At 38.7% G+C, this 26,790-nt stretch overlaps 2 protein-coding genes across 2 annotated transcripts in view; both read left to right on the top strand.

The window, feature by feature from the left end:
• LOC127439561 (synaptic vesicle glycoprotein 2C-like) overlaps positions 1-7,015 on the top strand; it is a 43,863-nt gene extending 36,848 nt beyond the window's left edge. The window contains exons 5-13 of the mRNA XM_051695720.1: positions 1,500-1,633; positions 2,690-2,779; positions 3,130-3,237; positions 3,323-3,411; positions 4,007-4,171; positions 4,300-4,433; positions 4,558-4,761; positions 5,845-6,004; positions 6,490-7,015. Coding sequence (XP_051551680.1) covers positions 1,500-1,633; positions 2,690-2,779; positions 3,130-3,237; positions 3,323-3,411; positions 4,007-4,171; positions 4,300-4,433; positions 4,558-4,761; positions 5,845-6,004; positions 6,490-6,673 — 1,268 coding nt within the window. The 3' untranslated portion in view covers positions 6,674-7,015. The remainder of the gene's footprint in view (positions 1-1,499; positions 1,634-2,689; positions 2,780-3,129; positions 3,238-3,322; positions 3,412-4,006; positions 4,172-4,299; positions 4,434-4,557; positions 4,762-5,844; positions 6,005-6,489) is intronic.
• Positions 7,016-12,660: 5,645 nt separating this feature from the next.
• LOC127438660 (ras GTPase-activating-like protein IQGAP1) overlaps positions 12,661-26,790 on the top strand; it is a 75,853-nt gene continuing 61,723 nt past the window's right edge. Inside the window, exon 1 of the mRNA XM_051694382.1 lies at positions 12,661-12,942. Within this exon, the coding sequence (XP_051550342.1) occupies positions 12,897-12,942 (46 nt within the window). The 5' untranslated portion in view covers positions 12,661-12,896. The remainder of the gene's footprint in view (positions 12,943-26,790) is intronic.

Raw genomic sequence — 26,790 nt, 5'->3', positions numbered from 1 at the left:
ATTTAAATCTGTCATTTTAATGCATTGATAAACCCCAGTTACCTCCCACTTCATCTTTGGATTAAATTTATGATAATTCTGTAAAAAAATAAATACAGCTATCGTGCCTAGAGAAAAGTACATTAATAGGAAAACAATCAAGTGTAAATAGATTTAATAAGGGCAAAAGGTGTTGAGTCTCCTCTTAGTTTGAGATTAACCCATCAAAACAAATTCCATCGGAATTTGTGTCTATAAATTAGTAGATCCCTAGATATTTGGTGTATGTTTCATTTTCTAATTCTGATCATGCACAAAGCATGGGTATTTCCTTTAGTGGCTATGTCAGTTTGCATTTGAAGCCAGGAAATATACTTGTGCCTTTCAATGGGACATTTGCACTTTAATGATATCATTAGTTCCCTACACTGTTTTACAGCTCAGTGCATCAGACATTACTGGTAAAAAAGACCCAAACGGTGCAAAAGTACCAAAGGCAGCACTTAAACTGTACAGTAATCAGACAAACACATTTTCTAGCTTGATTGTCACACTTAGAATACATTTACAGCACAATGGGATCCCATCACACTGTTAAAGCTGCTTTTTGTGACTTCAGAAACCTGCCTGGCACCACTTCAAATAGAAATGTAGAACAATTAATGATTGCTTGCATCACTGAGTCCTTTTATTTACATGATTTTAGAATATTAAAACAGAGTTGTAATGGGATTTCTGTTACCTTATAGTCTCTATTGTATGATGCTCCACACCTCTAACCACAATGTTACTCTTTTGTCCATATGTAGTTCAGTGTGAGATATATGCAGTGTTTTGATTGACTTGAGGGTGTTATAATAATGCAGAACACAGCATGTCCCTATGAGTGCTGGATTTGCCACTCATTACACACAGTGTGTGCACCAACATATATTTATATGTAAATGATACAAAACACGTCCCATTAAACCAAGCTTACTGGCTGGGTCGGCACATCCTGTTGCTACAGATTTTGTTGTGCTATTCCATATTCAGGATTGCAATTTATAACCCAACGAAACCCAAATTAACAAAATTATTGATACATAACATTTTGAATTCCAGTTATCTCTAACAAAGAAGTACCATTTAAGTACCATGGATACTTTAAATATGGTATAATTATTCAGTACAATGGTATATATTGAAGTACTACAGTATAAGTAAGTTTTTACACACTGGTATTATTATCTGATCCACATCACTGTACTGTGGTGTACTTTGTAAGGGCTGTAGGCCTCCCTGGTTGAATAAACTCTAGATTAACATCAGACTAACCTTTACTGTAATCAATCAGCACTTGGAAAATGAAATGGATATGTCTGCTCAGCCCATAAACACTGTGACATGCTGGCAGTTACTGACAAATGGTGCCAGTTCAGATCATATTGTACGGCTTGAACCAAACTTGAAGTGCTACCAGCCAAGACTTTTGTCTTTGCTGGGTCAATAATGTGAAAAATTGTTTGTTGTTTCCTCAGGCTGGAGTTTCAGTATGGGTTCAGCCTATCAGTTTCACAGCTGGAGGGTGTTTGTGGTGGTGTGTGCTTTCCCATGTGTCTGTGCTGTGGTGGCTTTAACCTTCATGCCAGAGAGCCCCAGGTTCTACTTGGAGGTAAGGATTGTCTGGAATTAAGAAGAAAGGTATAATAGATCATTCCAAATATGTAGTACATTTTCATGTCCCCATCACACTGTATATTTCTTAACATATTGGATAAAATAATCTATTTATTAAGAAATGTTCCAGATTTGTCATCTTTTTTCATTTCTCTAATTGTAATATACGACAAGCAAAATATGTTTTCATGGGAATATTGTTTTAACTGGCAAATATTTCATAGGTTTCTCCTGTGTCCACAGTCACTTTCTATCATGTTAGTCCTGTATAACGTATAATGTTGTTTCCTAAATTAATTAATTGGCTTTTATTAGTCATTTTGTTTATACTAAAACCAAAACTAAAACCAGTTTTTTTGGAATATTAAGGACATGTTTAGGAAATTGTCATTTATTTGTATAGCACATTCTTGCAATGATAATTCTTTCCAAACCAGCTACAGGAAACAGTACCATACAACCAATGAGCCAGCTAAAGCTATATATACAATACAGTATTACAGAAATCTGTACAATATCACAATTTCAAAAGACGGTAAATAAATAAATAAATAAGTCATCATAAGCCGACATTATATCCACCCTGTTGGGCTCCATTCTGTTGGATGTCCTGTTATTTGTCTTGTCATTTTGTACACAATCAAGATATAATTAATAAAGTTTTAAGTGCCAGAGCTTGACCAGAGCATATTTTTGAACATATGTGGTATCTTTTTATAGAAATACTTCCTTACAACACAAGCATAGTCTAAGTTTAAGTTACGGAAGGTACATAACATGATGTCTCTTTTATTGGCGTGGGCTGCTCTATTGCTAAATGTTTACAAGTACTTCCATTCAGTGTTACAACAGTCTTGAACATCTGAGGAAACTGCCTGACTTAAGGGAACACGACTCTCTTTGAAGCTAATGATTCGTGCTTGTCGTGACTCCCTACACCCCTCTTTCAGGCTTGCCATCACATTGGAGGTGGGCGGCTGTCATTTAGCACTGCGGTTGGCATTTAATCCACTTAATCTCTCAGCGATTTTTTTCTGCTCCATCCTTTCAGGTGGGGAAGCACGACGAGGCCTGGATGATCCTCCAGCACATTCATGACACAAACATGCGGGCCCGTGGACAGCCCGAGAAAATCTTCACCGTGAGTTGATTCCCTCACTGCGCTTACTTTAAGCAGCTTAGCACGACAACCATACTGTATTTTAAAGTTGCCTAAATTCATGAATGATTGTCTCATCTTGCCTGGTATGTGCGCTTTAAAGATGGCTTGTGTCATTTACTGAGCTTTACAACTATAGAGACAGCTTGCAATCTGCATGAAGGCTTTGTGAGCACCCCAATGATCAAACTGTCACTAAAATGGGCACTCTTATACTTTCTTTTACATACAGTATTCTACCTTCTTCAAAATACAGTGGGCCACAAAAGTAACTTTGTACACTTTTTGGACACTCATTGCTTAAAATTGGTAACTGGTGTTTCTTCTTGTAGGTGAACAGAATTAAGATGCCAAAACAGATTGATGAGTTTGTAGAGATGCAGACCGATGGCAACTTTTTCTCTAAAGTGATCTTCAGAGTAAAGACTGAACTTCATGGGGTACATTTTGTTCTATAATTGATATGAATTATAGTGTACCTGTGATTATGACTAAAATTAAAAACACCTTTCTGTGTTCTTCCAGATTTGGTTGAATTTCTTGAAGTGTTTTAATTATCCAGTGAAAGACAGTACAGTGAAGCTAGCGATTGTGTGGTTTACACTGTCATTTGGGTAAGTCCTTAATATTTGTAACTACAGGTCACTCAGCTTTACTGAACATTCAGAGAACTGCTCATGATTTGAAAAGGGCAGGATTACTGCTGCAAGGTAGAAAGACTGTGTGTGTGTGTGTGTGTGTGTGTGAGTGTGTGTGTGTGTGTGTGTGTGTGTACTGTTAGCCATGTAGGTAAAATAAAGAATGAGTTTAGATTTATTTTTAAAGTATGAATTAATTAATCTACTTATTTATCTAATGTTATTCGAAACCCATATGCCTGTCTTTCTCCTTTGGAACACAAAAATAAATATTTCACACTGCTAAATTAAAGTTAAAGGGGACAGATGCTGTCAAGCTCCAAAAATGACAAAAAAGCAACATTAAAGTATATTAGTATGTAGTCTTCACGACTTGTGTGCTCTATTCCAAATCTTCTAAAGTTAAAGCTTTTTGTAAGAAGAAGTTTAATTATTATGGACTGAAAATCTTCCCCTCTTCTGTAGCTCTAAAATTGGCTGCTGCTCTTGACTAAATACTGGTCTTGACAAAACTTATATTTATGCTAGCTCATGCTAAAATGTCTTTTAAAGAACTCCACTTCTCCTGCAGGTATTATGGTTTATCTGTGTGGTTCCCTGATGTCATCAAACACCTTCAAGCCAATGAATATGCCTCCAAAGTACAAAGGCATTCCAACGAATGTATTGAAGACTTCACCTTCAATTTCACCCTAGAAAACCAGATACACACTAATGGCTTATTTGTCAATGACAGGTGACTTATTCAAAGGCTAATGAAACAGTTATCTTTGTATTTATGTAATAACTGGTACTGAAATGTTCTGAGCAATACAATTCCCCTGCAGATTATCACAGTCATTTCTTTTTTTATTCAATCCTCAGGTTTATTAGTATGAAATTCAAGTCAGTCACTTTCATCAATTCCACCTTTCAAAGCTGCTTTTTTGACGATGTGACCTCAGTGGGATCATTCTTTCGAAACTGCACATTCGTTCAGGCTGTCTTCTATAACACTGGTAAATTAAGGCATTTATTTTTGAACACAAAACATGGCATCAGCATTTTACCACTTTGTGGCATGTCCGTGCAGTCCGTATCTACAGTGCTCTAAAATCTCATCAAATTTTTTGTTTTTGACAGATATTGATGACTCCAAACTTATAAACACGGACATTGTAAACAGCACATTTTACCACAACAAAACTGGCTGTCAAATGACGTTTGAGGATGATTATAGTGCTTACTGGGTCTACTTTGTCAATTTCTTGGGAACACTGGCTGTGCTGCCTGGCAACATTGTATCTGCTCTTCTCATGGACAAAATTGGCCGCTTGTCTATGTTAGGTGAGGCAGATATTATTACATTAATTTACAATACAATATAGTAGCTAGAACATAATATTTGTTATGTGGATTGAAGCACTTTGCAGTACTGTCAAATAGAGTTAGACAGATATATTGGAGTATCGATTAATGTGCCGAAAGTTGCTTTTTGGAAATATTGGTTATCTGTACAAATCAATGCCGATAGTAATAAAAAATAAAAAATGTATTCCTCTGTGTTCCTCTGTGGTTTGCGCTAGAGGAATCTACAGTTAGATGAGCTTGATTCTACAGTATAGCAACAGCCTGTAGAGGTGAAATAAAAACAATCATTGACACCTTGTGGGGATTTGCTATATCTAAATGCCATATCATCATTCACCCCTATTTTTATTCTCACTTAAAGACATTGCTTGTTATTTTTCTTAGGTAATTAAGTGTTCTAAATTAAAGCAAGGGCATGCAAAGAAAAACGTGACTATATAGAAACATGCCTGTCATCAACTTAATATCTTATACATAATTTTAAACCTTATTCCTCATTACAGCTCAAATGGTGATATAAGAATACAAAAGCCTTCATCTGGTGAATATTTAGGCTATTTATCAAATTAAACCCTTCATCTGATGAATATATAGGCTTTTTACCAAATCAAGCTTTTTATAGCCTACTTTACTATAGAGCATTGTAACAAATCTCTGTAATTTAAATTTAGAGTCTGCTGTGTTTTCAGGCTTGTCTATAGTTAAAGGTCCTACGTTATCCACCAAATCTTAATTTTGTTCTGGTCAATATTGGGATTTTAGTTGAACAATAAACTGCACGGACTCTTGTAGCGTCTATGTCTGTGCCCGTCACAGTAATAAATGACTTAGTTTTTTTTTTTTTTACATTCTATAAATCGATTTTAAAGACTATTGGCCGATTAATCGGTTATGTGCCCTTTTCACCACCTAAGTTATCGGTATCTGCAAAATCGTCTATCAGTCTTCATCTACTGTCAAAGTACAGTAAAACTATACTGTGAATCACAGTTACTGTAGATATTGTCATTTTAAAAACATGTCTTTCACTCACTGTGTAAGTATTTTCTCTTTTATCAGGATTTTCCATGATCCTATCTGGTATCAGCTGCTTCTTCCTGTGGTTTGGCACCAGTGAGTCTATGATGATTGGGATGCTGTGCCTGTACAATGGACTGAGTATCTCCGCCTGGAACTCCCTGGACATCGTGACAGTTGAACTTTATCCTACAGACAGAAGGTGGGGTTGTACTCATCACTTGAAAAGTGCAGTTTTCTGTCCTATGTTGATGCATTTCCTGTTGAAACCAAATGATTGGACGGGACATATTGAAGGACTCAACCTGGCAGTATACCTTAAGTAGCAAATAGCCAATAGTCTTTAGTTACATTAAAGCAATAAACATACTTGCTAGTGGGTTGCAGGTGGTACTGGGGGAGGGCACATTCTCATAGACATCATTTGATTGGACAAAAATCATCAGTATTTTTGGTCTATATTTCTGAATGAGAAAGAATGTCAGTTTTAAATGCATGTATCTGCTTGATCTGTTGATTTTTGTCAACATTTTCTAGTACACTAGCAAATATATGGCCTCAAACCTGAAAGACATCAACTGAAAAGTCGCAAATTTCAGGGGGTCTTCAAATATCAGTTTAAGACATTTTTCTTATTGCCTTCTTTCTCTTCCATCCTCCTTCAATCCAACTATCTCTCTATTTCAGAGGCACTGGATTTGGCTTCTGTAATGCATTGTGCAAACTAGCTGCAGTGATGGGCAATCTGATTTTTGGCTCTTTAGTGGGTATAACCAAAGCCATTCCGATTCTTCTGGCCTCATCAGTGCTCGTCGGTGGTGGTTTGGTGGGATTGCGACTACCTGACACCAGGTCCAATGTCCTCATGTAAACCTTGTGTCAGAGGTATGGAGAAATTCAAAAGGCTTGACTTAACCCTCATTTCTCATTACAGTGCATTGTGCACTTCTTTATACAAATTCTTTTACTTTTTTGTGATGTTTCTACAGGACGAAGATAGGAAACAGTAGTTTAGTTACATTATGGACCTTATTCACAGCAGCGACATATTTGATTTTTGACAGAATGACAATGAGGCTGTGAGGGATAGACGTACAGTCTCTTCCATGGGTTGTACAGTTGTTTAAAGTGTTTTTGGAATGTTCTGCTAACTAAACTTTGAAAAAATCTCTTTCCAAGAAATTTCAGTAGACAAAAAAAAAAAAAAAAAAAACTCCAGACAACAGGAGTTGTGGAAAATGAGATCTAGGATATTTTTAATAGCTTTATACAGTGCATGTCATTGAAGAGACGGTAAGACTATCCCTCACTGCCTCATTTTCATTCACGACAAAAATCAAAGATGCCGCTGCTGTGAATAAAGTCTACTGAATAGCCGGTGCCACAGGCAGTTGTGTTCATAAAATAATTCCATTATTAAGCACTACCAAATCTACATATTCTGTAAAAAATCTCTCCCAAGATAAAATGTCTTGATAATCTAATCTGTCATTTTTTCTCTGCAATCATTTTAACATCATTCTACAAATGACCCTTGGCTTTCCTGGTTGGCTTTTTAAGGGTTTGTAGCAGCCTACACATGGAAGTGAGCTTAAATATTTATGTCCCCTTATTAAGACTTGTGCAAAACAAGCTATTAATGAGCAGTCCAAGCCTGCTGTAAATATGCAGAGAACCTGGATGATCAGAAAAAACTGAAAAAGCTGCACAGCTGTATCACAGCTGGTTGACTGAACCCAGAGAATTACATGCAGAGATGAGAGAATAGCTAGAGCAATATAAAAGTAGAAATAGAAAAGTAGGACTAAAAAAGTGTCTACTGATAAACTAGCTCTCCCAGTGAACAAGCCTCTACTGCTAGTGCCTAGCCTCGGGATTTGGCAGTATAGTATATTCTGAAGACATCACTGATGAGCAACATGGGTATAATAAAATGTAATACAAGAGACATTTTAGTAAATTTTGTTAGTGAATTAATTGAATTGGTTATTATGTTTAATACCCATAGAGTTGCAACTAATAGAAATGTTGTATTTCAGGCACTTATTTATTCCTGTACTTTTATTACCAAACCTTTTGGACATGTACTCCAACCTCTGATGAAATGGCCTCAGCTGTGCATTGTAGTCATGCTAACTCTATAGATGTACTTTAAGCCAGATTTACAAAAGTAGGTTTATCAAATTTCCTGTCTTTTTGCTCTTTAGATGATCGTATTGAGTTAAGCATACTTTATGCAGATTTTAAGCATAAATGATTTTGTTTTTCCACTTAGTCATGGTCATTTGTGATGTTAAGTTCTCTAACAGTGAATGGCCTTTTGAAGCTGTGCCTCTCCTACATAAGACTATTATGACAAATGAACTGAAGAAGCAGATAATATTACCTTGAGGTGACGCAAAGAGTGTGTGTCCCACAGTCACTCAAGCAAAACCTCTTCAATCTTTTTAATATGACGTTGACAGAAAGATTGAGAATCAGGGTGGTGAGGATGCTGCTGTGCTGGAAAGCCTCTTTTATGTACAATGTCAAAGACTTGACTTGTTGACTTGACAGAGCATCCAGGTTTGCAGGTGCAGAGGGAGTTACGAGGGCCCGCCTCAACAGATGGGGTCTACAATCTGTAGAGAGGGCAAGAGAGATGTGTTTGATAATCACACAATGTGTGATTCATTTACAAGTGTAATTTCCAAGCATGGGCAGGAGTTCATTAACAGTGTCAAGTTCATTAAGAGTGTCAGAAATTTGTAATGTGGTTGCTTATTTCTCCATAAAGAATTACATATATTTGGGTTATATTTAGATTTTAATTAAGGTACCAGAATAGACTTTGGAAAAACAGGTACATAAGCCAGAGCAGTGAAAGATATTTTTATACAGATACAGAATGTCAGTTATAGCATATAAGTTTTGTTTAATGCTTTATATCTAGTTTCTTTACTCAGTCATTTGGTGTTGTGATTAGTTTATATATATACAGTATATATAATAATATGTAACTTACCCCTGAAGTGAAAAGTATTACTTTATGCTGATTGTACTTACAATACTCAGCAGTTTGATGTGATTTGCAGTAAAATGTCTGTCCAGTCACTTTTAATTTTAAATGTCTATTATTACATGAAGTCTTTGTCGGCTATTGTACTGTACTATTTTTAGCTTTTCCAGTCAGTGCCAAATTCGGTGCTCTCAACACAACATCAATCATTCAAACGTTTATTAGTAGAATTACAGAATTCATTTAGCTCTAAGAAAAAGATGTCTAGCTTTGAATATGTTTTGATTAGTGGCTTAATGCTGTCTCTGTCTCAGCAAAGCAGTTTCCTGAAAACATTATTTATAAATGAGATTATGTTATCATTTACAGAAATTACTGTTGCTGTACTGTATTTAATGTAATCCTGTCTTCATACAAAGACTTTTTCTTTCATATGTGTACATATTGTAGTGTTAACATGCTGTCTGAAATGATGTGTGTTTGCTTTTGTGAACAGTACATACAGTATATTTACATACATGTGTATGAGTAAAAATAGTGTCCTTGTCTGTGTAAATTTTGTACATAGGGTTACTGTGACTGACATACAAACTGAATCCTGTGTGTACACATTTTCGGGGACAGCAATGGATGCAGCGTTAGTGTATGTACACTGTTGGAACCGTTCACTATTCATTTGTCGTTGCAGCATTATCCCTACGTACCAAGAGCCGGCTGTCCTAAAAGACACCACTGAACAAAATTGCACGTACTTAACTTTTTAGGTCTGTGTGCTCAGCTATGAGTTCTTGTGCTTCCCATTGCCGATGAACAAACTGAAAAAGTGCGTAAACAAGAGAATGTAGCACTGTTGTGTGTTTAATGGCAGCAAAATACAGAAGAAGCAGCTGTAATATTTTGTGAAGGTAATAAAGATGTGTTGAAAAGTGTATGTGCCTGATAATGGAAAGGCAATTGTTATTAGAACTTAAAAATGTAATCTTTACAAGAGTTACAACTTTTAAGACTGATAGTGACGAATGCAACATAAAAATGCTTAGCAAAGTGATAACCCTCTTTGTCTTACAACCACACTAACATAGTTCCTCCAAAAGGAGTTGAGGTACAGTATGTGCAGAAATGAGGTTTCATATGTGCAAATGCAATTTAATAAATGATGCTTGTACATGCTCTAACAATTTAATGTATTTCCATTTTAAAACATATAATTATTCATTATATTGTTTAATTTTTATTAGTGTGAAACTCGGAAAACCAAGTTAATCACACTTGTAGTGCCATAGGCCAAATAACGTCATGCCAACTGAATCAGAATAAAAATAGTATTGATTTATTTGTTTACAACAATGCTTTCGTTGTGCAGTTTTATTGGTCCATTTAATTTGAACACAGTGGTGTTGACATGGAAGATTCCCAGGGGACTGAGATTTAAAATAGGTCTCGGGACTCTGTTAAACAACTTTTAAAAGTTGCTTTTGGTATAATATTTTATTTACTTACTTATTTATTTATTTTTTTTACATAAAATTAAAGAAGAGATCCGACTTTGTTAGATAACACTTTGGGAACATTATTTGCATAGACAAAATGTTACTGTACCTGAACCACGCATTTAGATTATTTGGCGTTCTAGTGCAATACTGACATCTGCAGGAGGCATGCGCTATACCAGTGCACAACACACACAAAATTGACCAGCATTCATGTCAGTAACCTTATTCGGACGGGCTGACTGCTCCCTGAGGATGTTTCTGTAAGAAAAATCATGTTACGTACGATTCTTATCCCGTCCTAATTGAAAATGTTCTCATATAACCTCTAGGAAACATAATTACGGAGCAAATTACCAGTTTTTTTTTTACCGACTATTAAGTACACTACTTGGGCTAAACATATTTATAACATAATACCATTTAAGTAGAATACATTTGAAACATGAATTATACAATATTCAAATGTACGTCCGTTTGCGTTTCTGTGACAGCAGAGTCACTAAGGAGTCGTTGCAAGGGAGAAACATGGGGTGACTTGTGTAACAATAAACTAGGAGGAAATAAAAATTTGATCTTGAATAGTTTATTGAGCAGAAAAGTGTTTTAGAAAGTATCTGCAAAGTAAAGTAAGTAGTAATTTGATTAATTTTGCAATAAAGTAATAAGTAATCAGATTACAATATTAGAGAAGTAATAGTAGCAGTGGATTACTTTATAAATAACTTTCCATACACTGTACCTGCGGGAGTACCTATAAATATCCACTTCTTCTTTTGTTTTTGTTGATCCGCGTTCTTCATGCATATCACCACATACTGGGCAGGGAGGAGAATTCTTAGTAAAAAAATGATCTTATCATTTACTCACCCTCATGCCATCTAAGATGTGTATGACTTTCTTTCTTCTGCAGAACACAAACGAAGATTTTTAAAAGTGTGTGGGGGGGGGGGGGGGGGTTGTCCTTTTCTGCATATCGCTGCCCCCAGCCCACGGGGAAAGTCCCAGTTCTCCCAATGGCCAGTCCGCCACTGGTGGCCAGGCGTTTGAAGCTCCAAAAAGCAGACCATGCCAGAGTCCTTCTAAGGGGAGCCTACAAATAGCATAAAATAGCATAACGCCACGGTCCCATAGACTTTATATTTGCGGTACATTGCCGAGGAGACGAAAGGCAGTTTTTTTCACTTAATGAGCTGACCGCCTGTCCACTAATCTTCAACATGTTTTACACCAAATAATCCTTTTGGAACAAACTATGTGTAGAATTTACTAAGATAAAATAGCTGTTTTATCAGAGAAGACACGGACAATTTTTCGACAGGTGTGTGTCAGTTTATGGCTTTCCCCATTCATTTGTATGGTATCTGCAAACGGTGACTTACTGTCACAATACGCTAGTTGACCGTTACGCTCTCTCCTATGATAGAGTCATGGAGGTTGTTATCTCAATACTTAAAAGAATCTCTGCTAGCGCTCTGTGCATGCTTCAAGCACTTGTGCAATTGAGTGTGAAATCATGATCGTGCCTAGAGACTGCAATGGCAAGATGTACATTGAGTTATATTTTGGTCCGTTCACACCCAAGAACAACTGGATTGCTTCAGAAGTCATTGATTAAACCACTTGAGTCTTATGGATTACCTTTATGCTGACTTTATCTCCTTCTTGGAGCTTCAAAAGCCTGGCCACCATTCACTTGTATTGTATGGACCTACAGAGCTAAGATACTCTTCTAAAAATCTAAGTTTGTGTTCTGCAGAAGAAAGAAAGTAATACACAGTTGAGATGGCATGAGGTGAGTAGATGATAAGAGAATTTTCATTTTTGGGTGAACTATCCCTTTAAATATTGTTCTGTTTCTCACCCACACCTATCATATTTCTTCTGAAGACATGGATTAAACCACTGGAGTCGTATGGATTACTTTTGTGCTGCCTTTATGTGATTTTTAGAGCTTCAAAGTTTTGGTCATACACAAAGTCATACACATCTGGGATGACATAAGAATGAGTAAATGATAAGAGAATTTTCATTTTTGGGTGAACTATTCATTTAACTGATAAAACGTCTCCCTATATGTAAAATATCCTGTAGGACACCTACCCTCCCTTGCAAAAAATATTTTGTCAGGTAACCTAAAGATGTGCTTCATGTACTAACAACAAATATTAAAATTTAAAATGACTGTATCAACTTGACTGCGTTAACTAAAGTAATTTCCAAGGGGTCAGAATGTATAGAAAAAGAGCAACTGCACAATGTAACTTTTGACAATCGGTTCAGTCAGGAGAGCGTGACTCGCCAGCAGGTGGAGCCGTGCTATTCAGTCTCGGAGCTCTCCTGATCTTCTGCCAGACTCCAGAGAGACGAGCGATCAATATAGGCTTCAGATCGAGGGGGTTAGATTAGATCAGCCTGACAGGCAAAGGAAGAGACGCAGTAACTGAAAGCGACTGAATACAATGGGTACGGTGCTTTGCTGGGGACCAATGCTATGACAAGAGGAGCACATTTTGTTTCGCTACGACATCATCCCAAGTTGTCACATTGAAAAGAAGTCTGAAACAAGTGTCAGAAAGTCTTGCTCAGCAGAAATTCAGCTCAGGATGTACCATGAAGACGGCGCAAACTCTCTCAGACCACGATATGGATGTAAGTAACGTCACTTCATGTCACTGAAACTATTATATGCAAACTGAAATGAATGCACCGTGGTGCCATTGCGCGTGTGCAACTTGGCAAACATCTGCTGCCCATGATCAATGGATGGTTTTGGTGGTGGATGGCCTTACACAAATGATGTGGTTTTGTGATATGAATATTCATGCCATAACGTAATAACGGCTTTTCTCGATATCTAAAATTATATATAATATCCTGTACATAATATATACACACATGACTGTATATATTATACAGTTATCAGCCATACTTTCAAAATAGCCAAATAATGGCCATTTAATCCGCCTGGTTAATCTAAGTTTGTAATTACCCTTATTATAAAACAGTCGAGTTGTTATTACTATTTCAAGGCAAGTTAAACTCCTTTGCCTGTCATATATTCCTATCAAACCTACTTCCTACTTTGCATCATCAATAAGCCATGATGAATTATGAGACTACATACTCTAGATACTTGAGCTACTTATTGTGTCTTTTTAGCCCTACAGATGCTCCTTGAGCTTTGTCTCTTTGTCCAGAACTGGAACCTCTGCTGTTTCAATGACCTATCCTTTTTTGGCACGTATGTTGCTCCAGAAAGTTGCTTTTAGATCCTTGGCATTAGATTTCTGTGGCCTGAGCAAAGGGAAGCTCCATGAGTGTTTTCTCCTGTTAAACATTACCTTTGCCCTTTATAAAAGCACCTGACAGTCTGTTCAGTGGAGATATTTGAGGAATTCCATTTGAAGAGTTTATCTGTGCGGATTTGATTAAACTCACACATTGGCGCATGCTGATTAGATATCACGAGAAGCCTTTTAATAAGACATTTTATTAATTCAAAACACAAAAGACATTAAAACTTGCTTGAAAACCGTGTTGTCATACTGTATTTTATATGTCTATATTGATGAAGAACGTCTTGGATGCTATTACTTAACACACATTTGAGTTTGGAGCACCTTGCTGGTTCGAAACTTCTGGTTTGAGGTTAACTCTCAGACTAACACCACCATATCGATTTGGAGATTTACTTGCTAACTTTTTATCCACCCTTTATTTAAAGTTTATTTAAGTCATGTCAGCACTGGCACAGAGATTGCATTCCAGTTAAACTGCTGACAAGGCAGCTGGTGGTAGATTTTATACTGCAAATTTATATAGGGTGTTTACATTAGCCCTTTTGTTATTTGATTCTGTTTGAAGACATCCCACAAATATGCTGTCTATAAGTTGGACCAAAGACAATTGTTGTGCATCACAACATGTACTGTAACATTCTATGGTTGAGAACACTGATACTTTTGTTTTAAAATAGAATTTACCTTGAGTGTAAGTGTACAAAAAATGACATCATAGTAGTGAAAGTCTGAAAGACTGAAAAAGAGCTGCATTGCTTTGCACTTCATTAACATGTGATGCAGCTGAACCCAAACTCATATACAGTAAGAGATTCAATGGCTGCAGTTTACCTACTGGCAACTCCCTATAACCTTAAAGGATTAGTTCACCCAAAAATGAAAATTCTCCCACCATTTATTTAACCTCATGATATCCAATATGTGTATGACTTTCTTACTTTTCCTGAAGTCAGATAAAGATTTTTAGAAGAATATCTCAGCTCTGTTGGTCCATTCAATGCAAGTAAATGGTGGCCAGAACTATGAAGCTCCATATACCACATAAAGACAGCATATATGAATCCTGTGGTTAAATCCATGTCTTCAGAAGCAATATGATAGGTGTGGATAATAAACAGATCAACATTTGAGTCCTTTTTTACCGTAAATTCTTCTCCTTGCCCAGTAGGTGGTGATATGCATGAAGAATGTGAATTGCCAAAAAGAAAAGAAGAAAAATGTGGAGGTGAAAGTGGAGATTTATAGTAAAAATAAGGACTTAAATGCTGATCTGTTTCTCATCCAAACCTATTATATCGCTTCTGAAGACATGGATTTAACCACTGGAGTCATTGGATTACTTTTATGCTGCCTTTATGGGCTTTTTATGAACTTCAAAGTTCTGGCCATCATTCACTTGCACTGAATGGACCAACAGAGCTGAGAAGTTTTTCAAAAAATCATCGTTTGTGTTCTGCAGAAGAAAGAAAGTCATACACATCTGGGATGGCAAGAGGCTGAGTAAATGATTAGAGAATTTTCATTTTTGAGTGAACTATCCCTTTAAAGCTTTTTTAAGTAAAAATACTTTCTCGTATCCCAACTTGATATGCATTGGCAACTATAAGTAAGCCATTTGTTGGTTGTTTTGCTCTGTGGTAGAATTGGGGTCCTCAAGTCCGAGTCTCAAGTCCAATTTTAATGGACTTGGACTTGTCACGGACTCAGATGCATTTTTACTCGGACTTGACTCGGACTCAAGCCTTTAGGTCTCGGGATGTTTTTCAGAAAAAAAAGTCCATGGCATTTGTGATGCAATGACAAACAAACAAGCAAACAAATAACATAACATGGGGTGACAATACATCCTCTTTTCCCCAGACATGTCCTCTTTTTCAGACCTGAAAAAAGCATCCGTCTGTGATTTCAAAATTGCCTCTAAATGTCCAGGATTTGGCTTTGACATTCATAATGATGTGCTCTCTACAGTTAGTACTACCATTCATTCTGTGTATTTGATACTGCACATCAGTTTTCACACGTATATGTCCTTATGTGTGATTATTGTGGCTGAGAGTGGCAGCGCGCACTCTTTCAAAGTACTTTTTTAACTCTCTCACCCGCCCGTGCTGTATGTGTGTGCGGGAAAGAGATCACCATTCGCCAGACATGCTCTGCCGCTCTCATCCAGAAAGATCAATAACGTACGTTATTTTAAAAAGTATGTTCCCCAACTCTGCAAATTATTAAATAGAACAAATGTTTTATCAGACTCGTGTTACTACGCAAAGTCATTTCTAACTGAAAATGTTGACTATATCGAGACAAATTCAAATATGCTAGGAAATATCAAGGATATTTAAACTAATATGACGGATTAAATAGACCATGGAAATTGTAAAACTCGGTCCATTACATATTTGTAGTGCAACCTCTTTGTGTTACCTGTAGAGCTGGCACTTGCATTTCAATGGCAAAAAAGTCCGAAAATACAATGAAGAACACAAGTGAGGGGAGAAGTCTCTATTCACCTATTATCCATACTAAATATAATGTGAAAAGAACAACACGTCATCTCAAGGAGAGTTTGTCATTAAAAATTGTATCTTGACTTTAGGGAAGTAGGCTACACTTGGACACAGCAGGAGGACTGAAAAGTGTGAAGTGTAGTAGAATAAATACATTTCTAATGGTATCTGATATTTTCTGATTTTTTTGTTGTCTAATTTTATGGGCATTATTAAATCTTTTAATATTACCATTTATTAAATCTATTAAACACATTAAATGTATTTAATTAATTACATGTATTTCACCCATAATTGTAGATAAAACTAAACTAAATTGAATGGACAAATTGAAAATGAAGTAGAAATAAAAACTAAATACAAATTTGAAATAGTAATAACTCTAGTTGTAATGACTGACACAGCTTTCACTTTCTTTAGTGTATGTTTGAGTGGAGGGGAAAAATCATAAAATAATTGAAAAAGTCAACAGATCACAATAAGAAGTGTGTTGAAGGACTGTTTTGTCTTCATACACCTAAAGCATATGCTTTCATTCTGAAACCAATTTGAAGTCTGTTCAGCAGGATACTAATCATAAAATGTATACAGGTGCATCTCAATAAATTAGAATGTTGTGGAAAAGTTCATTTATTTCAGTAATTCAACTCAAATTGTGAAACTCGTATATTAAATAAATTCAATGCACACAGACTGAAGTAGTTTAAGTCTTTGGTTCTTTTAATTGTGATGATTTTGGCTCACATTTAACAAAAACCCACCAATTCACTATCTCAAAAAATTAGAATACATCATAAGACCAATAAAAAAAACATTTTTAGTGAATTGTTGGCCTTCTGGAAAGTATGTTCATTTACTGTATATGTACTCAATACTTGGTAGGGGCTCCTTTTGCTTTAATTACTGCCTCAATTCGGCGTGGCATGGAGGTGATCAGTTTGTGGCACTGCTGAGGTGGTATGGAAGCCCAGGTTTCTTTGACAGTGGCCTTCAGCTCATCTGCATTTTTTGGTCTCTTGTTTCTCATTTTCCTCTTGACAATACCCCATAGATTCTCTATGGGGCTCAGGTCTGGTGAGTTTGCTGGCCAGTCAAGCACACCAACACCATGGTCATTTAACCAACTTTTGGTGCTTTTGGCAGTGTGGGCAGGTGCCAAATCCTGCTGGAAAATGAAATCAGCATCTTTAAAAAGCTGGTCAGCAGAAGGAAGCATGAAGTGCTCCAAAATTTCTTGGTAAATGGGTGCAGTGACTTTGGTTTTCAAAAAACACAATGGACCAACACCAGCAGATGACATTGCACCCCAAATCATCACAGACTGTGGAAACTTAACACTGGACTTCAAGCAACTTGGGCTATGAGCTTCTCCACCCTTCCTCCAGACTCTAGGACCTTGGTTTCCAAATGAAATACAAAACTTGCTCTCATCTGAAAAGAGGACTTTGGACCACTGGGCAACAGTCCAGTTCTTCTTCTCCTTAGCCCAGGTAAGACGCCTCTGACGTTGTCTGTGGTTCAGGAGTGGCTTAACAAGAGGAATACGACAACTGTAGCCAAATTCCTTGACACGTCTGTGTGTGGTGGCTCTTGATGCCTTGACCCCAGCCTCAGTCCATTCCTTGTGAAGTTCACCCAAATTCTTGAATCGATTTTGCTTGACAATCATAAGGCTGCGGTTCTCTCGGTTGGTTGTGCATCTTTTTCTTCCACACTTTTTCCTTCCACTCAACTTTCTGTTAACATGCTTGGATACAGCACTCTGTGAACAGCCAGCTTCTTTGGCAATGAATGTTTGTGGCTTACCCTCCTTGTGAAGGGTGTCAATGATTGTCTTCTGGACAACTGTCAGATCAGCAGTCTTCCCCATGATTGTGTAGCCTAGTGAACCAAACTGAGAGACCATTTTGAAGGCTCAGGAACCTTTGCAGGTGTTTTGAGTTGATTAGCTGATTGGCATGTCACCATATTCTAATTTTTTGAGATAGTGAATTGGTGGGTTTTTGTTAAATGTGAGCCAAAATCATCACAATTAAAAGAACCAAAGACTTAAACTACTTCAGTCTGTGTGCATTGAATTTATTTAATACACGAGTTTCACAATTTGAGTTGAATTACTGAAATAAATGAACTTTTCCACGACATTCTAATTTATTGAGATGCACCTGTATGTATAGATTTCATATATATGATTTTCACGCAATATAGTATGCAAGATTGTACATTTTATTTTCATATTTAATTTTTTAGCAGTTTAATCACATTTTTATCTTGTGTACAAATGTACAAATGTCACATTCTATGAATTTATATAATGTCATGAAATTGCTTTTTCATTAATGATTGTTGTCACTGTTTAAAATTTCATACACATTTAAAAACAATATTCACAAGGTTGGAAGCTAATAATGAAAATAGAATTCCACAATATATTATGAAAATAATCATTTAAGTGCTACTATATCAAAACTACAATGCAAAAAAAAAAAAAAATAATTTTTACCAAACCCTTAGATGCGGCACAAGCCTATTTTGTTAAATCCTTTAATATTTACAGTGTTTTCTGAAGTTAAAATATTTCACAATGTATGATTGTGCCTTTTATATATTTATGTATATACACATTTATTACGCTTATAACATTAATACATTTTGTAACATGTTTGTTTATATGCACTTTTGCGATTTACATTGAGTTTACACTGAGCTTTTAAATTGGTACTGTCTCTTTAAGTGAACCGGCAAATATTTATTGTACAAGTTCTCAAATTTAAATCTACAAGCTCTCTAGTTTTGCAACACTTTTACCTTCTAATAGATGTCCAACAAGCGTGTCTCTGGTCTGTAGTCATGCTTTAAAATGGAATGTTGTGAAGACAATGAAAACAGGCTCAACTAAAGCGATGGTGACAGCACGATCAAGACACCTCAAGACCCACTGCAGCCAAATAAGGTCAATTTCCTTCAGAGTCCGTGCTCAAGAGACAGCACACTGTAAAAGATGAGGCTGAATCCAGCTTCTTAATCGCCAGCTTCTTATTCAGTAAAAGGATTGCAGTTCTTCTTTGCCACTACACAACACAATTTCTGGCAAGTAAAATGGGAATATTTATTAGCCGGTGGCTAATAACAGGCATATTTTAGTTGCATAGCGCAAAATTTGGTCGCATATGCTAGTGATTTACTCGCAAAGTAGAGGATAAGAATGCAATGCTTCCCAGATGAAATGCTTTTAAACGGACATCTCAAAGACAAATTTGTGCTGGGAGACATTAAGCGAATGCTTGGAAGTGATAGCCTCAGTCACTATTGACTTTCATTTCTTCTATCTTACTTACAATGAAGGTGAATGGTGACTGAGATCAAACATTTTTCCTATTATCTCCTGTTGTGTTCCACAGAAGAAAGAAAGTAATTCTGCTTTGAAACAACATGGGGTGGGTGAATCATGACAGCATTTTCATTTTTGTGTGAGGTTAGGCAGTTTCTTAACCTTCAAGCTGTAGTATTTTCATACTTTCTGGTGTAATTGTGATGAGTAGGCATGACTAAACCTTGACTATTCTGAGGGCATATCTACTCATTGTTTCTCTTTTCAGTACAGATGATGCTTCATCTGAAATCTTACAGATATGTAAAATATATATATATATATATATATATATATATATATATATATATATATATATATATAAATAATTTTTATTTTTTTATTTTTAAATATGGATTGTATAAGGTTTTTGAAAGCAAGGAAAGTCAGTTGCATTTCCTTATAAGAGTAGTTTGTAAAATCCATTAGTTTGTCCCACTAAGCTGCATTGACTGAGGGCTAATTAACCTCAACTTGAGACCAGCTTAAGCAGTGATAAGGTCAGCTCTACTTAACCAGAAATAAAGTGATTGTGAGGATTTAGAAGTGTTGTGAAGATGGAAATTGAATGTAGTAGCAGTCAGGTAAAGGCTAGGTTTTGGCAGTTTCAAAAAGTAGCTAGATGTAATGGACATGTTAAGGCCCCTACACACTTCTTACGAAATCAAAGAAGGAATGGGTGACATAATGTAAAACATTTATGTTTTTGAGTTTGTTTTGGTGGTTCGTAACAGCTCTCAGGGGAATTTCTGGAAAACTTCTTACCAGCTGCTTAACACCTTCTTACTGCCATTGGTCAGTGTCATCTGTAGTTGTGACCTAGAGCTTCACCTACTTTGAGGCTGACAATTAATTTCCGTTCAGTCAGTTAAGATCAGTCAACTTGAACACACTGGTGTGTAGTTATTAACGAGCTGGTGCAAATTGACCTATGTCTGTACAGTCGTTCACGTAGAGACATTTTCCAAGAACATCATGTGATTTTTTTTTGTTTAATTCGTCAACAAAAGGAATCAAATCTACTCAGATACTCTTAAGTGTTTCATTCACTGCCAGCTGCAGCCGAAAACTATTCACACACATAGGGAAGATCCTTTTGTCTGTATTCTAACAGTTAACACTCTTTTTTACACCCGTATGCAGTAGTATCAGTGTCATCATAAATTACATAAATATATACATATTATGGCCACGGTTTTCAAACTGGGAGGCGCACCTCCCCTGACATGCTGCCCCCTGGGTAGATTGATGATAAATTCACCAAGCAAAATCAAAACATACATAGATATTATAAAAATGTATTGTGAAGATAAATTAAAATAATTGCCTTAGTAAACCATAGTCCGGTTTAATAGACTGTTGCTTTATGGCATTACAACACTGTTAATGTCGTGCATGCATGCATATCATGTGAGAGCGCATCCATGTACCTGTTGCGCGAGCGAGAATCTCTACGCTCGCACGTGGACATCCTTGGCTCTTGCTCAAAACTAGACGTGTGCTCTCAAATATATGCTGCTCTGTGCAATCTCCCTGCTCTTGCTCAGAGAGTGTGTGTGCGTGTCATATGCACTCGCAAATCTATTAATGCCACACAGCTCTGACTTTGTTCATTCTTTAAATATTCTGCCTCTGTAGACGTGTTATACTAAGGGAGAAAAGATACCAGAGATTGAGTAATCAACTCAACATTTGGCCGGTAAAATGTATTTTATTTTTTTTGTGGGAAATGCAGCATAACACTGTACATGGTTAAATTCATATTGTAAGAATGATAGGCTATTCCGATGCTTGCTGACAATGTAAGTGGATGATGTAAGTGTCTAGGATGCAGAAAATCTGAAACAAAATCACGACGTGTCCATGATATTGGGTCGACGTGTCTTCTTGTATTTGTGATAAGTGCAGTTTCATATTTGGATGGAGATTGGCTCATGTGATGCAAGTTTATCACAGATATAGGCTAAAACAGTTAAGTAATTCAATTGTCATGAGGACAAACCATATTTAAAAAAAAAAAATTATGCAAAATACGGTTTCATATTATTAATAGAAATATTTATTGCTGTTTATCACGTATCAGTGTATAATGCACTGCCAAATTAGGTGAATTGCTCCAACATCTGAAATTTGATACATTTTTATAATATTACACTAGAGGACAATATCTGAAATAACTTCAAATAAGTGACCAGAATGTACCTGCTGATTTATTTTAGATTTTCTTTTTAATATTTTGCATAGGCTATTGTAAAACACCGCTGTTTGGTCTGGTAAGTAGGAAGCTGGGACCTGGCTGAACAGTCAATATAAAGTTTTAATGATACAAATGAACTTCAACATAACATAAAAGACACACACAAACATAACTCCATCTCTCTATCTCTCTCTCACTGGCGTCTCCGGCTCCCCTTTATATTAGGTGACTCAGCGCCAGCTGTGCTCCCTTACGGCCCGGCCACACCCTCCTCCTTGTCACACTCCGCAACCACCCGATTCAAGCCGGGGCGCAATCCGGACTGGCTTACCCCCCCTCCAACTCTGGAGGGGAGACGCTGCCCTTCCGGCTGTTCCGCCAACTAATGGTCCTCCCAACCTCCTGGGAACCTGGGAGGAGATGATGGGAGGGAGAGGGGAGAGAGAAAGAGCAAGCAGGAGAGACAGAGAGAGAGAAAGAGAAGAGAGAGAAAAACTGGCTCGCCGGTTCCGTACACGCCGTCCACTGGTCCTCAGCTGCTCCACCCGGACGGCAGCGACCCCTCCGCTTCCTGGCGGACGGCAACGGCTCCACCGCCCTCTGGTGGACGACAGCAGCTTCTCCGTCTCCCGGCAGACAGCAACGGCGAGTTCTCTCAGACAGCATGCTCTTCCTTCTTCCCAGGTTTCGGCACCAAATTTAAAAGACCTCTGTTCGGTCAGGAAAGGAGGAAGCTGGGACCCGGCTGAGCAGTCAACATAAAGTTTTAATGATATGAATGAACTTCAACATTACATAAAAGACACACTCAATCATAACTCTGTGTGTTTCTTTCGCTCCCTCTCACTGGTGTCTCCAGCTCCCCTTTATCTCTCTTTCCCGCTGATTAGATCACTCAGCGCCGACCATGCATCCTCATGGCCCGGCCACGCCGCGGGGGTAGGGCAGGGGGTTGTCTAAGGGGGGTACGCTTATCGTCCAAGACTTTGAAAACCCTTGCCGTATAGCATGTTAGAGCATTAGTGCCATGAAAGCACAAGGTAAACATTACAAATTAAACATTATCTACTGCATATATTACTTTAAATCATCATCTAGTATTTAAAAGAGCTTGTGATCTTGTGTAAATTCCACTTATAGAATGAGGCATGAAGTCATTATAACACATTTTAATGTCATATTAGTTCATGTTTTACATGTAGTCTTGAGCGTCCTCATATGTAGGCTAAATATACCTCTAAATGCCTCCCACAGCAGTGCGTCTGTATGTTCGCAAATAGAATGCCTCGCTCAGCTGTTTCAAACTTCTTTTTGGCTCTTGAGCGAAGAACAAAAAGCACTTTTCTGTGTGTGTGCTGGGGGCCTTTAACCCCTAATGCTTTCAAGATCCACTGACAGTGATTAAAGAGACACTGTTTTCTGCATCTATTGGTCTACATTCCACATGTGTATAATGTGTGAATTACACAAGCATGCACACATTCATTGTTGTGTCTGGGTGGAACATAGAGTGGTTTAAGTGTGGTGTGTTTCTAGTTCAATTCTTTCCTTCATCTCAAATTTCTGAAGCACATTTTCCAGTCAGTGCTGCTGAAAGCCTGTTCCAGTGTGACTTCAAATTAGCAACTCTCTGAGGCCACATCCACACTAATACATTTTCAGTTGAAAATTGTTTTCCCTTTAAAACGTTCAAAGCCCACACACAGCATTTTCAAAACGCTTTTCATCCACTCACAAACGCATGAAAACGATCACTCGTTTACATTGATTGGACATTGTGATAGGATTGTGACTCTTTTTATGAAAGAGGAAGCGAGAGCCGGGCAGACAGTCCAATGTAAATTAATTTTACACACAAATATATGCTGTAGCCTCGCTCTCTACAGACATCGTTCAGCCACGCCCCCATCACCACATACCCCCTTCACCCGACTCAGGCTGAGGAGCCATCCGGTCTGTCACTCACTACCCCCCTCCCCCATTCCTGGAGAGGAAATCCACCACAGCCATCAGCGCCCCTGGCCTGTGGACCACCTCGAACTTAAAAGGCTGGAGAGCTAGATAACAATAGGTGATCCACGTGTTGGACTTCATGCCATGGAGCCACTGGAGCGGGGCATGGTCCAAACAGAGGGTGAAAGCTTGTCCCAACAGATAGTACCGGAGGGTGAGTACCGCCCACTTGATGGCTAAACACTCCTTCTCGCCTGTGCTGTACTTAGTCTCTCTCAGCGAGAGCTTACGACTAATGTACAGCACAGGCTGTTCCTCCACCATCAGGGACATTACCGCTCCCAACCCCCTGTCCGATGCATCCATCTGCAAGATAAAAGCGAGAGAGAAGTCAGGAGAGTATAATAACGGCCTACCACAAAGTTCAGCTTTCATTTGCATGAACGCCTGCTGACACGGCTCCATCCACTGGACCAGATGTGATGCCCCCTTTTTTGTCTGATCAGTCAGCAAGCTGGTGACGGTCGAATAATTAGGCACAAACCTATGATAATAGCCAGCCAGCCAACCCCAGAAACTGTCTCACCTCCTTTTTGGTCTTAGGTCTCGGGCAGGCTGCAATCAATTGCAGTCTTATCAATTTGGGGCCGCACCTGTCCATGACCCAAGTGGAAGACCAGATAATGTACTTCCACCCATCCAATTGCACACTTCTTAGGATTTGCCGTGAGTCCCGCCCATCACAACGTCTTCAGGACAGCCCTCAGTTGCTGCAGGTGCTGCTGCCAGTCATTACTGTATATAATGTTGTCATCCAGGTAGGCAGTGGTGTAAGTGGCGTGCGGTCTGAGGATTCTGTCCATGAGCCGCTAAAACGTAGCCAGAGCCCTGAACAAACTGAAAGGATGACAAATTGGTGTAAGCCAATTTTTTCAAGGAACATGGGAGTTAAGGGGATCTGCCAATATCCAGTGTCGAATAAAAGCGAGCTGTGCCTAACCGATCGAGCAGTTCATCAATCCAAGGCATCGGGTGCACATCAAATTTAGACACCGCATTGACTTTTCTATAATCCACACAGAACCGGACTGAGCCATCACATTTTGGAACCAACACCATCAGGCTGGCCCATTCACTGTGGGATTCTTCTATTACCCCCATATCCAGCATGGCCTTTAATTCTTCCTGAACCACTTTTTTTGTGTTCAGGTAATTGGTAGGGACGACTACATACCACTACCCCAGGGATTGTTTCAGTATGGTGCTCTATGAGATTCGTATGACCGGGAAGAGGCGAGAACACGTCTGAGAATTCTCCTTGCAACCTGGCAACCTTCGTGACTTGTGACGGTGAGAGGTGGTCTCCGCAAGTGACCGGGGTGACTCGATCGGTGGCTTTTAATTTCACCTCTGGTCCGAGCTCCTCCCTCTCTGGAACCACTGTCGCCAAAGTCACGGGGACTGCCTCTCTCCATGGTTTTAGGAGATTGAGGTGGTAAATCTGATGTGTTCTGCCTCTATCCATTCGTTTAACCTCATAATCGATTTCCCCAACTCACCGTGTGACCTCTAAGGGTCCTTGCCACTTGGCGAGTAATTTAAAGCGTGATGTGGGGAATAATACAAGAACTTTATCTTTCGGTGCAAATTCCCGTAGCCGAGCACCCCCATTATACAGCCGGCTTTGATGTTCTTGCGCCTGGAGCAAATTCTCCTGTGTTAATTGCCCCAGTGTGTGGAGTTTTACTCTCAGGTCAAGAACGTATTAAATTAATTTTTTGCTGTTTGAAGGTCCCTCCTCCCAATTTGCCCGTAGGACGTCAAGCTCACCACATGGTTGACATAAATTTAAATAATTGAAATGGGGAGAACTCCGTGGAGGCTTGCGGGACCACTCGAACTGCAAATAATAGGGGCTCGAGCCACTTGTTCCAGTTTCGAGCATCTTCGTGTACGAACTTTCAAATCATATTTTTTAGTGTCTGATTAAATCGTTTGACCAAGCCATCCTTTTGGGGGTGATACACTGGTCTGAATCGGTTCAATCCCCAATAATTCAAACTGTTCGTGTAGTGTATGTGACATAAGTGCCGTGCCTTGATCAATGAGGTTTCTTTTGGAATCCCCACTCGGGAGATTATTCTGAAGAGTGCCTCCACATCACTATGTGCTGAGATGTTGCGCAGTGGCACTGCTTCCATATATCGTGTTGCATAGTCCACCAGAACCAACACAAAGCGATGCCCATGTGCCATCCACTCTAATGGCCCGACGAGGTCCATACCAATTCATTCGAAGGGGACCTTGATCAATGGAAGCGGGTGCAGTGGCGCTCTTGGGGCGGCTGGCAGGTTCACCAGCTGACATTCATGGCATGCCGCACACCATCTGTGAACATCCCCGTGAATGCACGGCCAATAGAAACGGGCCATTAGAAGGTTCAGTGTTTTTTCCTGCCCTAAGTGACCTGCCATCGGATTATAATTAGCCAACACTTTGTTACAGGACCCATCCACACAAATTTCCCTCAATAAAGTGGTAAATGCCAGCCAATTCATACCCAAGATTAGTGGATGGGTGAGGCGGGGACTAACTGCAGCCTTGACACTATGCTTTTGTCCCCGAAATTGAATGACGACCATCAATAATGGGTAATCGTGAATATCCCCGTGCACACACCTTACCTTCACCCGCCGGCTTGTATCCAAAACCTTGAACTGAAACAAGCTTTAGTGAATAGAGGTTTGATTACAACCCGAATCCACAAAGGCTTGATATGTACCCCCTTTATATTCACAGGTATCTGGTACGCTCCTGCTCAGTCGGGGGTGGCCTGTGGTGCATGGGGAACCAGGACCAATGTCTCCACCTCCATTGTGGGGCATCGGTCCTGGAAATGCCCAGGTTTCCCGCAGCTCCAACAGACCGGCCCAGACTTCAAAACCACACCCGTGGCAGCGGATTCACCAGCCTGTGGAGAATGGAGAGGGCTAGGGGAAGCCAGCGGGATGAATGTGACCGGGGAACGGGTTTTGGTAAAGAAATTCCCCATTTCTGGGGAACAGGAATGGGATGAGGGGGAGGGGAGAGAGAGAGAGAGAGAGAAGAGAAGAGGGCTTGCCGGGCCCCGGATACGCCTCGTCCAGCGACACTGGTCAGTGGCACTGGACC

This window comes from Myxocyprinus asiaticus, chromosome 4 (genome assembly GCF_019703515.2).
Source record: "Myxocyprinus asiaticus isolate MX2 ecotype Aquarium Trade chromosome 4, UBuf_Myxa_2, whole genome shotgun sequence".
NCBI lineage: Eukaryota > Metazoa > Chordata > Actinopteri > Cypriniformes > Catostomidae > Myxocyprinus > Myxocyprinus asiaticus.
This window is presented reverse-complemented; position numbering and strand designations above follow the sequence as displayed.